This window comes from Fukomys damarensis, unplaced genomic scaffold (assembly GCF_012274545.1).
Source record: "Fukomys damarensis isolate Sample0158 unplaced genomic scaffold, DMR_v1.0_HiC HiC_scaffold_4, whole genome shotgun sequence".
NCBI lineage: Eukaryota > Metazoa > Chordata > Mammalia > Rodentia > Bathyergidae > Fukomys > Fukomys damarensis.
The window spans coordinates 8,268,102-8,284,468 of NW_022900916.1; the positions used below are offsets into that span (position 1 = coordinate 8,268,102).

General features: G+C 42.3%; 2 protein-coding genes across 2 annotated transcripts in view; both read right to left on the minus strand.

Annotated features, from left to right (window-relative positions):
• Positions 1-357, minus strand: part of Slc26a5 (solute carrier family 26 member 5) — a 56,145-nt gene extending 55,788 nt beyond the window's left edge. Inside the window, exon 1 of the mRNA XM_019209486.2 lies at positions 211-357. The gene's annotated coding sequence lies outside the window, so the exon portion shown is untranslated. The remainder of the gene's footprint in view (positions 1-210) is intronic.
• Positions 358-15,085: 14,728 nt separating this feature from the next.
• Positions 15,086-16,367, minus strand: part of Reln (reelin) — a 295,852-nt gene continuing 294,570 nt past the window's right edge. The window contains exon 64 of the mRNA XM_033755897.1: positions 15,086-15,961. Within this exon, the coding sequence (XP_033611788.1) occupies positions 15,874-15,961 (88 nt within the window). The 3' untranslated portion in view covers positions 15,086-15,873. The remainder of the gene's footprint in view (positions 15,962-16,367) is intronic.

The following is a 16,367-nucleotide window of genomic DNA, read 5'->3' on the forward strand; positions in this document are numbered from 1 at the left end:
GCAGGGCGGGTCCGGAGCGCGCGGTCCCGGCGCCAGCAAGGCTGAAGTTCCGCTCTGCGCCACGGCAGGGCGCCGCGCTCAGCAGCCGGGTTACCTGGGCGCCTTGTCTATGGCGAGTTTGCTTTTCTGAGATGTTTTGAGCCTCTGAACAAACCCTAACAGGAGGAGCTGGGCTCCCGGACACGCAGTTCTGCGTGGTTCTGAGGTTACCTGGGCGCACAGGTGTCCCTAGCCCAGCGCTTTTTAAACCTGCCCGGGTTACGGTGCGGATCCGGACGGCGGGTCTGGGTTGGGGCCTGGGTCACGCGTTCCCAACGAGCCGGGTGAGGCGAAACACGACCAGGCGTGGAGTCCAACACTGAGGACAAAGGGACTCGCAGGAGCGCGCTGGGGGCCGTGGGCAGGGGCCGCGCCGAGACCACCGCCAGCCCACACCCACGCGGGTCCTTCCCACCCGCTCGCGGGCCTCGCTTTCACCTTTCCGGGATGTCTCTCCGGGGTCGCCCCACTGCGCCTCCGAGCGGTCTCCCGATGCACAGCCTCCCGGCCCTCTGCGTACTGGAGAAGGAGGCGCTAACTTGTGTATTCAAAACTTGCCAGTTGGTAGTGATGGGACCAGGGAGAGTTATTTAGGGATCTTCTTACTCACAGCGAGGAAAAGCGTGGGAGAAGTTTATGTAGTTGTTGATTACCCAAGGGAAGGAGATGTTTGGACAGCAGGCAACTTGGGGAGGAGCTTTGAGGCAGGTGGGGTAGAAAGAGGCCTCCTCCCAGAGCAGAGATGGGCTGCTTTGCAGTGGCCCCTGAGGTAGAAACAGCTCAGGGTCCCATAGCTGTGACACAAATCTACGTACACAGCATCCACTGGGGGTCCCCTTACACCTGCCGGACATAGGGAGGGGGACAGGGGCACCGCCTCCGTCAGGAAGTTCCCTTCCCGGCCGTGCTGTGAGCGCTTGGATAGGATCCAGGATCTGTGGAATGGTCTCAGCCCCGTTAGCCTGCACTCAGGGTGGGACTTCGGACTCTTCAGTTCTTGTCAGAAGGGTTTCTGGGGAGGTAGCAGAGAACTGAGTCCAGGATACTGGGAGGAACTGGCCTTGGGTTAGGAATGGTAGCAGGGATCGAACTCAGGACCTTGCGCTTGTGAGGCAGGCGGTGGCACCGCTGAGCCAAATCTCCGGGCCCTCTGGTATCTATTTCAACTGAGCATGGGTCCATTTTCTCAATGATAAAGGCAGGGACCATGAGCCATCCCAGGGCCTGAACTGGGACGCATCAGCGTGTGTGTGTACGCAGGGTCTGCCACTGGTCTGTGGACATCTGCTGAGTAAAGGTCTCACAGGAACCCGACCCGTGGAACGCCTGTTGCCAGATGGCCAGCTCAGTGTCTGGTCCATGCAGATAGATGTCCACCGCCACTGCAATGGGAAAAGGTATTTTCCAGAATACTTACCTCAAGTCACCTAGGAAAGTACCCCGCGTCTCAGAATTACAAACTTACTCTGGGGGATCTTGAAAATTTCTAGGAGTTTGGCACTACTTATTAAAATACAGATTCCTTGGGGAAAAGTTACTATCGATTCTTTATTCACAATTTTTACGAGATGAGTAGTAAGTGCTGCCCACTGTGTCTGGTATGTAACACATGAGTTCGCTGCCTCTCTCTGGTACGAGAGTGGGTGGCCGCAGGGCCAGGGTGCAGGTTTTGTGGGTGCAGGTTTTGGGCGGGTGCTGGTTGGATAGCTTCGGTCTGAGGGAGACAGCACAAAGATATCTTTCCTCCTCTGCTGCTTACCTAGTTCCAAACAGAGAAGATACCAGGGCGTAAGTGTTGTGTCACCATTAGAACATTTAGCGGAAGACTCATAGAAGGAACTTTAAATCATTAAAAATATCAGTGTGGATGAGAAGACACTGCAGTTAGGAATGGCTGGGTTTCTTCCTCAGCCTTTTAGGCAGCTGCTTGGTTTCTGCTGCGAGACTGATGAATGCTCAAAACGTCAGAATTGCCACAGCAAATATGCTTTTGGTGGCAGTAAAGTAAGGGGCCATGGTAATTATTCTGCTGTATGTTAGGCCACTGTCTCTGGTTTTACTGAGGAGTTTCCCATGCATATTCCAGTGCTTTTTTATTATTTTTAAAAAATTTTCAGTTAGATATTTTTCTACCATCAAAACTTCCATCAGAAGCCGTTTTCCTGGCTTTGCTTCTCTTGGTGTGGATCCGGGGCAGTGGGGCCAGACAGGGGCCTAGGTAATAAGGCATCCAGAGAGGCAACTTTCCATCATCATTGTGTGGTCTCCCATGTCTGTAAAGATGGTGTCAATTTTCATCCATGTTGGATTAGGAAGCAATAACTGTAAAAATTCACTTATAATAAGCACCCCGAGGATGAAATGAAAGATGTAGTAGTAATAATAAGACCCTCTCAAGTTGGAATTTTCTCTGTAGCCACTAGTTTTTCCTTCTGAACAATAAAGAAATGTGTACTTTAAAAACATCTTTACTAGTATTATTATACATATTATATAATTATAAGATTTAACACTTGCAAAAAGAAGTGCTCCCATTATGTACTGAATCATATTAAATATCTGACACTTGATGTTCAGATTTGGGGAACTTCTCCTGGCAAAGCACAAAGGAACATAACCCATTTTAAACTAGCTTAGTGTGTTTTGCATATAATAATTATATCTATATATAATTATATATATTATATATATATATATCCATATGTATCCATAATGGGTATATGTATGCATCAGTATTACTGGTATCATTACATTACTCTCCATCACTCTCTAAAGAGGTTTGTTATTAACTGTGCAATATTTTCTTAAATGTTTCCTCCAAGATCACAAACAAGACAAGGATGTCCACTCTCACCACTCTTACTCAGTATAGTGCTGGAAGTCTTAGCCACAGCAATCAGGCAAGAAAAAGAAAGTGCATCCAAACTGGGAAGGAAGAAGTCAAATTGCAGATGACACAACCTTGTACATAGAAACACGTAAAGACCCCTTCAAAAACCTGTGAGAAGTGATAAATTCAGTAATGTTGTAGGATACAAAATCATGCCTATAAGCACAACAAAAACAAAATAAAAGGGATTTGTGTTTGCTTTCCATCACTATAACAAAGTACCTGAGACAAATAGCAGTGAAATTTATTGTGGCCCACTGTCTCAGAAATTTCAGACCCTGGTCACTGGACTGTGCTGACACTAGGCCTGTGGCAGCAGAGTTTATCATGGTGAGGGTGTAGGGTAAACTGTTCACCTCCTGTCAGTGGGGAAGCAAGAAAAGTACAGGAAGTGGGGTTCCAATATTCCCTCAAGGCATGCTCCTGTTGCCTTTTCTCCTGAGGCCCCAGAGTCACAGGCTGGGGCCCAACTTTTTACAACATGGGCCTGCAGGGGATGTTCCAAACTGAAACCGGATGGAGGATCACATCAAAGGTTTTGTGTATTTTTCACGCTCCAGCATTTGGGGGCACCAGAGGGAGACTGTGGATCCCAGGGCTGCCCGATTCTCAGGGGCAGCCAGGGGCTCACTGTCATGGTTCCTGTCTTGATGTCCTCCTAAAGCCTCATGTGGTCATCGGCTTTTTCAGAGGTGGCTGGATCTAGTGTGCGACACTAGAATTGATTCTCAGTGCAGTGCTAGGCTAAAGGGCACTAGGATTAAAGGTGTGAGTGCTGCCCATCCTAAGTTCCCTGGAAAAGATAAAAGGGGCAGAAAGATTCTGTTAGGGTCCCTTGTTGCTTTTGCTGTCTTCCGCCGCCATGAAATATTGGCCCTCTACCACCTTGCCTTGGAGCCAGCTGATTATGGACCAAAACCTCTACAAACTGTAAGCCAATAAACCTTTCTTACTGGAACTTTTTGTGTTGGGTATTTTGTCTCAGCAGTTAGAGGAAAGTAACTGATACAGTCACCCGAGTGTACCTTTTGTGGGGCAGTTAACTAATCCTGCGTCCATGTTCCCTCGCTTCACATCTAGGGAGCAGTGCTCCTCTGCCTCGCTTACCCCAGAGCTGGGTACCAACAAGAGATGGCCCCAGGACGCCACTGCCTGTGAAAATCATCCAAACCAGATGATCCTCAGACTGCTTGACACTGTCTTTTCTCCTGATCTGTTGGCCTCACCATACCTGAATAATGGTGAAACTCAGATTAAAACGTCACCCAGCAGTGTATGAATCCCTGTTACTGGATAAGGGTTCCTGTCTCCTAAAGCAATGTGATCGGATTCCTATTTTTGACACTCTGATTAGATCTGAAATCATTGTTTTAAGTGATTTTCCCTCATTATCAATGCTGTTAAGCACCTCTAAATCTTTCACCTTTTGAGTTTTTTCTTCTGAGAGGTTCCATTCTTATTGTTTGACCAGAAAAAACACTGGGCTCTATCTCTTATCAGTGTGCATGAATTCCTTGTATATTCTGGAGTCCTATAAAATTGTAACTTCTCCCAGATTATTTTTTAACTTTACAGTCTCTTTGGTTATGCAGAGGTTTATGACAGGCCAATCTTTTCCTTAATTGTATATATGTTTTGTATCAGGATTAAGTAATCTTTTTTTCTGATCACCCCCATTAAGATATTTTCTTTAAAAGATTGTAAAGGCCTACTTTTCTCATTTTTTTGTCTAATTCATCTTCATTTGTGTGTAATGAGATATCCTGGAATATAATTTTATTTATTTTACTTGAATGATGAATTGTCCTAGTATCATTCAGTTCCCATTTTCTAAAAGCAAAGCTATTGCACATGCTTTCATTTCTTCGTATCTTTGCATGGACTAAATGAGTCCCTTATTCAGCGTATATTTTGTTTCTTTAAGACACCGCTAGTCTGCTTTCTAGAATGATTTCACAGTCTCATCAGCAGTTTAAGAGCATTCATTCTAGGCCTTCCATATCCTTTGCAATACTTGCTGGTTAGTCTCTAATTTTATAAATTCTAATAGGTGTGTAGTGGGATCTCAAGGTGTTTTTTTTGTTGTTGTTGTTTTTTGGTTTTTTGAGACAGGGTCTTACTATACAGTTGAGACTGACCTGGAACTCACTATGCAGCTCAGGCTGGTCTCAAACTCACAGCAATCCTCCTGCCTCAGCCTCCCAAGTGCTGGGATTACAGGCGTGAGGCGTGAAGGTGTTTTTTTTGTTGTTGTTGTTTTTTGGTTTTTTGAGACAGGGTCTTACTATACAGTTGAGACTGACCTGGAACTCACTATGCAGCTCAGGCTGGTCTCAAACTCACAGCAATCCTCCTGCCTCAGCCTCCCAAGTGCTGGGATTACAGGCGTGCGCCACCACGCCCAGCTTCAAGGTAGTTTTAATACAACTTTTCTCGTTTTTTTGTAAACATTCCCTTTATACCTAGTTTTATGTTCATGATTCTGAATTCTTTCTCTTAGAGTCCACCAAATGGCATAAGCTTCAAGCCCCACAAAACCTGGCTGTGTTTCAGATACAGCCCCACAGGAAGTCATAAGGACTTGAGAGGGAGGTTTGCCCAAGAGAAAGGCACGATACCTTTGTTCATCTTTGGCTTTTTTCTGTAGGTTTAAAATAATCCCATCAAAAGTCCATAAACTCGGCAGCATCAACATACCTTTTGTATTGTAGGTAATGAAAGTGAGCAGGGGAAATGTGTGAACCACTATGGTATTCTCACTCAGCACAGTGCCCTGCCCCAGCGAGCACTCAATGATTGTCAAGGGAGGCACAGGATATTCTGAGGGGCCGGCTGTTGTGTCAGCAGCTAACAAAATTCTTGGGAGCTAAGTCATTGCCAGGATTCTTTATTGGATTTTGTTTAGTGTAATTACAGAGTGATTAGTAGATAAAAGTAAGTGAACAACATAGCTCAATTGAAAGTGTGGCTTTATAATCGCTATGACCAATGACAAAATACAGAAATCAGTGTACATATTTGACATCTTTTACACAGCTGTCCGGGCTTATAAATCCTATGTAAATTTAATGAAAAAGAGTGAAGACTGGAGTGGGGGTGCAGCTCAGTGGTAGAGCACTTGCCTAGCATGTGGGAGGCCTGGGTTCCATCTGAGCAACACACACACACACACACACACACACACACACACACACCCACAAAAAAAAAGACAAATGAACTTGCAATGGGGTTTGGACATAAGTTTTATTAAGCATGGGCTTTTAGCTTGGTCTACTCGAGAGTGTAACGTTCTGTTACACTAGCAGGGACCTCAGGGGTACAGGGCCATTAGAGTGCTGCTGGTGTTGATTTAACTTCCTCAGAAGGTAAAGATGACCCACAGGGAAAACAACCCACGAAGAGAGCACAATGAGAAAAACATCCACTGTTTTACAAATCACTTTGTTACCACAGACACAAAATGGCAGTTACTGTTAATAAATCAGCCACAGAACACTTCAAAAAAATCTGTAGACAAGGAAATGGGACTCTTTTTGGTGGGAAATAGGGTGTTCATCCACAATTTTTAAAGTAGAAAATATTTCAGGGTCAAGCATTTTTTTAAACCACAAAACAACACTAAACCAACATATATTGTAAAGAGTATATTAAAGGAGATACAATATCTTTACAACCATCTTCTTGAATAGGTATTTCAGTTAACTTTCTGCAGGATATAAGTAGATCAAAATTCAGCAGCAAAATATTGCAGTGTAACATGTAAATACAATTTTGATGTGTTATATTGTAGAAGAGAATACATAAAGGACAATGATAATTTAATCATATAAAACATGATACATAGCTGAAATACAGTCCACTTAAATAGCTTTGTGACCAAGAATGTTAAATACTGTGCTAAATGCCATTTTAAACATAAAATCTCTTAAATTTTTGTGCTTAAACTTTTTCTTTGTTAAACTATTTCTTATTCTCAATACTGCCACTGTAACTGATATTACAACAGATCACAATTTTCACGGACACATCAACATGAAGACATTTACTTAGAAGCAAATAAGTCACTTGTCATTAGTTCACAGTGTGGGAACGTGGTGTACACTCCAATTTGAGAAGGTCCTTCATTGAACCACCGAGTCCTTCACAGGTGTTTCCTGATATCAGATGCAGTGAGAGGTTTCAAAGAAGGGAAGCAACACATCACATGTTGGAAGGAAAAATAAACTTTCTGACTCTTCATGGGTTTCGCCTAAGTGACCTTCGTCTTCTGTTGTAGAAGTGCCTGAGCCCATGTTGCCGTGAAAAATTCATCATGTAATTTTGTTTGCGAGTGCTGTTGAGATGAGAAAGGGTACAGGCAGGGAGGGAGAGGAGAGAGGACACGTAAGTTCCATCACTGAAGGTGCAGTCTATTCAGGTCCTGAGCTACCCTGTGTATCTGAGAAAGTCAGGTTTGTAAACCACCCTAACTTCATTAGCCAGGAGCTAACTTTACCACCCTGTGTTCCCTTCCTGGGGCCCTTAAGAAATTCCTTTCTTTTCAAAACCAGAGAAGAACCAGGAAAAAGTTAAATATCTTGATGTATGGCAAAATCAGATTGAAACTCCTGGATTTTGACTTTTAATCTGATTCACGAACTCTCCCTGAAAACACTTCATTGGGTGAGCTCTGTTTTAGAGAAGGAGTATACCTACGTCTATTACTATCTTCACATACATCTTTCACAACTAGGAAAAACAATTTGGTAGACATTTTTACTTAAAGTTTACAAAGCAAAAACAAAGATAAAAAAGCAAACTAGCCAAACCATCCTAGTTTATGCAGTCTTTGTGTAAAAGGGGGAAGTGATTTTTTTTTCTGGGGTGTTGGGCCCCAGCGTCTTTCTCAAACAATAAGCAACCACTGTTGTGCTGTACAGACATGGTTTTATGAAACAGACACTACATCAAAAAGAGGTCATAAAATACTAGGAAGGTATAAGTGAATGTATAATTGTACCTGTATGTTTACGTAGTCCCAAATAGGTACACATACGTGCATACAGACACATGTTAAGCTGGTAGAAATACTGAAAACAGGTATCAGGAGCCTGAATGAAACTGCATGATACCAGTAGGGGCAGCTGCTAGAGTCCTGGCACAGCAAAAATATATTTTTTAAAGGATCACGACCTGTAATATCACTGATAAAAATGATACTCACTGACCTGAAATGTGTAACACTGATAAGCAGTTTACAAGGCAGAACCTATCCACATACTCCAAATTCACCAAGTTTCTTGAGTACATGGTCCCAAAGCTTTTCCTCTCTAGTTCCACGGAAATGAAAAGTACACGCAGAGCAGGGTAATGTCATGTGATGCGATCGCACCGTAAATGTCGGTAGGACATGAATTTGCGTTAGAATGAAGTGAAGGGGTAGGGTAACTGCGTGGTCTTCCGGGTTAGCACGCATTCTAGCGGGGAGTCACAGGATGCTGCTTTACCTACTACTATACCATCCTCAGTACTAAACTCAAGTATCTGTTCTGGTAGCATTCGTAAAACACCTAAAACTTTAGAGCAAGAGTGGTCATTACAAAAGAAAATTTATCATAAAATATCTCAAAGGAAAATACGTAAGTTGAATTCATCAGACATAAAACTAAATAGGGATGGCACTGGCGATGACAAGATAGACCTGAAGTTGATACACACACACACACACACACACACACACACATGCGCGCGCGCGTGCCCGCGCGCATGCACACATTTTATGAAATAAAGTTCTAAGAACTTTCCACCCTGGATTTCCATATTACCCAAATGCTAGGCACTAAAAAATAGAAACAAAGAATATAGGATGAAGAGATTTTTTTAAAGAGAAAAATATAAAAGTCAGGTTTGGTCCCAGGTAGCCTTGCCGCCCACCCTGCCCTTCCTCGTGAGAACAGCTCCCCAACACCCAGGTTACCCGTTTCAGGGCCGTAGGTAAAGGATGAAACCTGAGTATCCGCAATTCTTCAGCTGCTGTAAGTACTCACTGCCGTCTACGTAAAGCTGAGGTACAAGGAAGAACAAGGAGCTAATGTACGGCCCTAAGCAGGTGTCAGGAGAAATCATCCTATTGCTTCTTTTTCACAGAATCATAGCCTGGCCCTTGCTGTCTTCTTGCCAGCACCCCGGGCCCCTGTGGTCCTTTCCCTGAACTGTTGTATCAGCCCTTACATTAGCCTCCTTATTTCAGTCCTCATTAGGCAAAAAGTCCACTGAAAAGAAACCGCGAAATAATAAGAAAGCATGATTTAATATATAACTGTATACACGTATATACTGCTATATACGTGTGCAATCAATTCTGCACACCAATTTTAATAAACTTTCTTTCCAATGCTGGCTTCCCCTTGTTCAAAAAGCATTCATAAAATTCTCATCTGTGTATGGAGTTACAGCTAAGGCAATTTAACCAGGCATCTCATATCCTCTTCTGTTTGCTCTGGTTTTCAGGCCTTTCCTTCCACTATCCTCCTACAAAGACTACTCCGTTCCAACTGAGCTTGGGCCTTTTCTGCCTGTCTCCCTGGCCAAGCTCCAATACCACTGCCTAGACTTCTACTTGCTCAAGAATCACATCTCCCCTGATGTGCATCCTTCCTCTGGAAGTGATAGTTTCTACTTTGCCCTCTCATCGTGCTGATTTCCTGCTTCAGATGGGGTCTGCTCGTAACCCGGCTCCCTCCATCTGAATCCCGGCTGATATGGGGCCTGTCCCCCAGCACCCTCAGCCCTCACCACAACCCTGGGCTCCTGCCTGACCCACGAGGGACCAAGGCATGGTTATCCAACTTTTGTTGACTTACTGACTGGATTCCTGTGGTAAATCATTACTCTTTAACTATAAGGAATAATTGCAAAGTTAAAGCGATGAAATTATGTTATTGAAAACATGTTAAAGTTATAAAGTACCCAAAGAAAATTAAAAAGTGAAAATACATTTAAAATAGATACAGTCAGAATACTCAAGGTATTTAGTTATCTGGATCAACCTGGACTGATGAGTTACCTGAATATAGGGGAAGAAAGGAACATTTAGTTTTATCAAAAGTTGATGTGCACGTTTGATGGCTTTAAAGCAACTTCTATATAATTTAGTTGCCTATGGAACTGATTTAAATTTTCCATCTTTATGTGTGAAAAATAAATACTAGCAGATTGCAGATCTTTAATACCCCACAAATCAGTTCATGGTGGAAGTTTACAGCTGACTTAGGGGCTATTTTAATTCACTGGATACTCTTTATGAATATGTTTGAGCATCATATATTTGGACTCCTGAGAATGTTGGTAGGCACATGGTAATGTGTTTGTTTTAGAAGCCTAGAGTTTATACACTTATGTTAAAAATGACCACATGTTCCAAGCTTCCCTGAAACTAACTGGTAATTTGATTATGTGAAACATAAGTAAGTATGTCTTGAGTCAGGTTGGAATCTAAAGCGAGTGTATTTTTCCAGTTTGTAAGGCCTTAAAAAAATCAAGCACCATGGGGGGTTATAGCAAAATGCAGTCTGATTCTAGGAGCATTTAATAAAGTGGCATGGGTCTTACTGTGCTGTGTAAGACTTCTGACTTTTGCGGTGGAGTGTTTGGGGGAGTGTTTAGCAAGTTTAACTTAAAGATCTTACATTTGCGCATCACAGCATGAGCCTCTTTTTGTTTTTGATACATGTAGATGTATAGGTACAGAAAACCTCATGAGTAATAACAGGAGCAGTGGATTTTTAAAAAAGATGTATTTCTTCACTGCAATTATGAGAAAAAACAATTTTCATTCTAAATTCAATGAAAGTAGGTAATATCCCAGGGCACATTATGCTATGTGATGTATCAGTTTGTTTCGGTTTGAGTAGAACTAGGCCCATTTTCATATTCTCTAAGTCACTGTAAGAAAGGAGAATGGGCATTGTTTATTGGAAATGCTGATTATCTCTGAGGGATCCAAGCGGCATATAGAGTTTCCAAATGTGGTCCAGGTTCTGCACAGGAAACGTGGGTCCTATGAGGTTTCTGAAGCATCAGTGACTGTGCTCTCTGAACTATTACTCTCTGCTAGAGCCGCGACCATAGCTACTTACTGTGATGAAAAGAATTCAACTGATTTTTAATGCATTCTAAAGGAGACGAGTGACGGAGGATTGGAAGCATTTGAGTCCATAGAGATTCAGGCATTTTTTATGGATTAGTAATTTTTTCAAAACAAATGATGAGATGTATGAAGGCAGAAACAAGAATTCAATGGACCGTCAGAACCACCTTTCAGAGAAGCATAGCGAGTGTAAGATGGACGCTGCCACTCTGACTACGAAGCCCCCAGCCCAGAGGACATCGTGTGCGTTTTCAGGGAGGCTACACACAGGGTAGGGTAGGTGGAGGCACAGATGCCCCCCCTTCATATTTCTCTTTCTTGCTAAACGGAGATGAGAATGACATCTGAGAATGTGCACCCCACAGAGCGTCAGAGTTAAGTGAAGACTCCCGGCTCAACGAGTGATAGCCTTTTCCCTCTCTTTCTTAAGTTTCAAAGTATCTCATTTAGAGGACAAATGTAAGTGTACATTAAAGGGGGCCCATCCCATCTGAGGACAGGACCTATAACTCAGAAACGTATGGACAAATCTCCCCTCTGCCAATTTATTCATTGCCTTCGAATAGAGGCAGCCCAGCATGGGAGAGCCTTTGAAAGATGTTACACTTAACTTGGGCTTTCTGCACATATTTCGAATTACAATTTCCTCATAATGAATGTATAAGCTGTGGTCACTTCGAGGAAACCGAATATAGTGCCAGGCCCAGTGGAAGGTCTAGTGTCAAATGTTCAAGTGTATCCCCAAATCATTTAGAGCTGTTATTATATGGTAGATTTTTTTTTTTCAGTTGCAAAGGTCCTCCACAAAACTTCTCAGTTAACTTTGGCAACACTGATACAACTAACAGTAAACAGTTCCCCAGGTTTAATAAGGAGGACTTACCTTACTCTAGTGGAAAACCAATGACAGCAAATAATGAAATATAACACAAGTTAAAAAATGCTTTTCAATGCATGCAGCACTGTGATTAGTCATAAAAGTCTGATCAGGTTTAGACGCACTATAGGATTTTTCATCTCTTTTGAAAATAAAAATTGAACAAGTTATTTCTTATTCTTCTATACCCAATACATACATACACTTAACTTTTTAATGTAATGCAACATGCAATATTTGCTCATAACCGTATGTCAAGGTACATGTAGCCATAGTACTACATTTGGCATAAATGTTGCATATAAAATATAAATAGTTTAATAACTACTATTAATTTGATCTGATTTTTCAATTATTTACATTTGAGGAAATACTAATTCCTGAATATATTAGGAAACAGGCTTTAAAAATGCAGAAGTCCTCTATATCAGATAACAAATTTAATAAAGGATAAATATGCTTTGCAACAAATGTACTATGTTCATCTCCATAATCATTTGTGCCAAAAACGTAACAGTATCCAGATGATGAATAGCAGGAGGGATGGCTATGATGGAATTCATATTCAAATCTGGTACATGTGTTTAAGGCCATAGCTAGCAACATATTGGTTTTCGATTCTCAGTAAATGTGGAAATAATTTACTTTCTAGTAACTCGATTCACAAAGGCTAACTTTTTACCGAGTGACTCGCTTTCAAGGTACACATGCAAAAATCAGCCCACTTCATCACCACATGACAGGCTGTGACTGAGACGCGTACACAGGAAATGTGATGTGTGAATGAAACGCAGCTGGATGAGGGAGATTCTTAGGGTAGAAGTACGAATGCCCAACAGAAAAAGGTTAAGACCAAGAATCCTCTTTTATCCTAAGAAGAACCCCACCAGCATGGATCTTGTGAGGGATCTGCCCATATATATTCACAAACATTTACTGAGAAATAAATATTCTATGCTAGCAAATGAATTCAGAGAAATTGGGTTTCTAACGGTGATGGTCAATGACTGTGTTATGCTACATAGTAAGACTTATAGAACGGGTACTTTTCGTCAGCTAGTGAGGCTGGAAAATTGATCTGACAATTCGGTTCATCAGCGCTCTGGCAGATTAATAGGGGCTAATCGTCTTGAAACACTTTTCATGTGCAGGCTTTACTGGAAAACTTCATGAGAGTGGGAAGATTACACCCTCAAACATGCATAAGGCTGATGGGCTTTGCTTCTTATGTCCTCAAAGGGTGGCTTTTATCTTTATCTTACGGGGCTTGTCATTCTGTATATCCATATGTATGAAACTCCAACCTTTCCGTATGTAGTCTTTTAGAATTACACCATGAAATTAGAAATATATTGTTTATCTTGTTCATTTGAGCATACACTCCTAAGCCCTGAAATATTTATAAGAGGGCTTGCTGAGTTTGTTCTTGTCAAACTCCTGTGTCTTCTTGGTCTAGGTGGGCAGTAGGGATACTAAATATCAATGTAAGATTCCATGCGCAACCACAGTTTCTCTTTATGGGGTTTTTAATGTGTCCTTGGTGCACATGCACAGAAGTGAAACTGGTAATAAAGCTAGATTAAGGCCAATTTTCATGTAGAAAAGAAAGTGCATCCTAAAAATTAAGTGAGAGGGCCGGGGATTTAGCTCAGTGGTTCCGGTGCCTGCTTTGCAAGCGCCAGGGCCCGAGTTTGATCCTCACTACCAAAAAAAAAAAAAACAAAAAAAAAACCAAACCAAAAAAAATTAAGTGGGACACGCCCCCCCAACAAGTTGCAAAATCCTTGGTAGCTCTCTTTTCAGTGAGCCCTCAGGTAGGGCTGGTATCTCCATGTGTGGCTTGGGTTCGCCTCCCTCTGTTCCACTGAGTGGAAAACATCTCTAGTTCAGGTAACTCATGTTCTGCAACACAGGTGTGGCTAAGCGAGAACATATTTTCAGTTAGGAGGGCTTAATGGGAGTACTCTAATTCTCTATCTTAAATATATATCTTCAGTAGCAACACTGTAATCAGTGATGTTTGGGAATCATGACAGGAGCCTTGGGTAGCTTCCCTGTGCCTGTAATGGCTGAGGGGCAGTTTGGAAAATCATTGTTATCTTATTTGTGCGGCTTCTCCCGAAGTTATTTATCTTATGCTCATCAAATGGGTGAATGTGTAGAGATACCAATGCATATTAATGAATGCTGTAAAGAAGAAGTACTCGCCAAGGGCCTGCCACTTCCCTTAAAAGCAGAGAAAAACATCAAACACATCACTCCGAAAATAGAATTCCTCGGAGTTGTGTTTTTAGAAAACGCCTCATTTATTTGTGAGGCATTTCTTCTTTTGAGAAGAGAAGGGAAACAATTCTATAATCCTAACAAATTATATTTTAAAAGTTACATAATATATTACATCATATACATTAAAATTATAATTGGCAATTGTTTTAAAAATAATTTATTTATGTACAAAAAAGTTGACGGGGATATGTGCAAATTTGTAATTCTGAAATGATTGACTAGGAAAAAAAAAAAAGACTTGGAATGAAACCAGTCCTGCATCTCTGCGCATGTGGTGATGTTCTTTACCGCTGGAAATGTTTTAGTGCCCTGATGGTGGGAGATAGTAACGCAGGGTGACAGCACACAGGTGCCTGTCACCAGTGATAAATTCTTTAAATTCGTCAAAGTATTTAAACTCTGGACATTAAATAAACATGAATTCTTACAACATAGCTTAAAGTTCCAGAAAAATGCCAGAAACAATAGGTTTCTGGTATTTCATATAATCTGAACTTCATTTTTGTGATTGTTTGGTGATGCTGGTAGTTCCTTGTGAAGATTAATATCAACACCAGTTCCAGAAAGTTCTCTTGGGCTGTGTGGTGAGTGAGGCTTCCTGTCAGGGCTCCGGGAGCCTCGAGACAACTGAGAACAGAGTTCTGTTTCCAGGTTTTAAAGGGGACACTTCAGACCAGGGGCTGTATAAATAGTGGCACTACTCCCTTCACCTTAACCCAAGGGCAGGTATGACTGGGGATGATATGACTCTGAAATACAAAACAGATAACTACAATTGCTTATCTGGGTAGGAGAAGAAGAAATATCTACTCAAATATATGATGCGTTAAGGATTCTTAGGTCTATCAGGGGCAGAATTAGCATCCTGCCTTCTCTCTAGGACTGACAAGTTTTGACGAATCCATAGGAGTTGGTAATGCTCTGTCCAGCACAGAAAGCCCCATCTATTAATGCAAACTGCCTTGGTGAGGGATGTGAAAGACAGGATGTAGTTGTTTACTTGAATTTAGCTGACACTCAGCTCCTATCACAGATCAATTTAAATCTATAGGGATGTACCCAAGCATCAGAACACTTTGTGATACTTTCAAAAGATTCCCAAGGGCCTGGTATTTAATCAGCCTGAGAACAGCTGCTCTGGAAGGGCAGTAAGTGGCTGTGGGGTGCATTTTGGTCTACACGGATATCTCTCTGTGGCCTCACCATACATGTGCATTTTGGAGTCTACAAATATTCTATTCTCCTGGAATTGTGTGGTCTGAGGAAACAGGTAGCTACATAAAACATCAGCCTCAAGTTTTGGTTTAAGACTCTGGACGGTTCCTCTAACCTTCAGCTTTGTCTTGTGCAGGCAGAGCCCAGCAAGTTGTCCAGAAGCAGCGGAGCGCACAGTGGGTGCTTGTGTAGGGACTGGGTTGCTCTTAGAGCCGGGGGGTTGGTATGGATGCCATGCAAGCAGGTGCCTCAGTGGAAACTAAGACAGGGCCAGCTCAAGACTCTGAGAAGTCAGCTCATGGCTATGATCGAAAGAAAACAAATCTGGTAGTTTTCCTACCAGTTCAATCGCTTAAATGTGCTTTCAACATGACTGAAATCAGCCACGAGACTGATTTCACTCTGGATTTGGTAAACAGAATGAACATTTGAACCTATCTACCGAGAAGATTCGCCTCTCCTTGCCAACAACTTGGAGCCATCAGTTCGAACCCGTCGAGACATAAGCATTCCAGTTCTACAGGAACTAGATCGTTAGAGAAAAAGCAAGTCATCTCTCTGCGAGGGAACAGTCAGTGTGGGCAGGTGACAGCGGGGACAGCCCTATCACTCAGGGAAATAGCGGGGACACCCTTAGCTTCTTAGGTGCTGGGACCGGTCTGGAGGAATCTGAAGCCACAGATTCTTGGCTATAGTTGCAACCACGTCAGTACGTGAAGACCCCGGGCATCAGTGGCTAAGACCAGTGCTTGTAACTGGATGCATGTGCCACTCACTTCCTGTATCTGCCCCAGCACAGATCCTTTCTCCTTCCGATGTCATTCTATTTTAAAGGCAACCCGGCTCTGGCATAAGACACTGTTTCCCATTTACCTGGAGACTTTTGTTTTACCCAATTTAACCAATACCATCAATCTCTAAATAAATGTTTT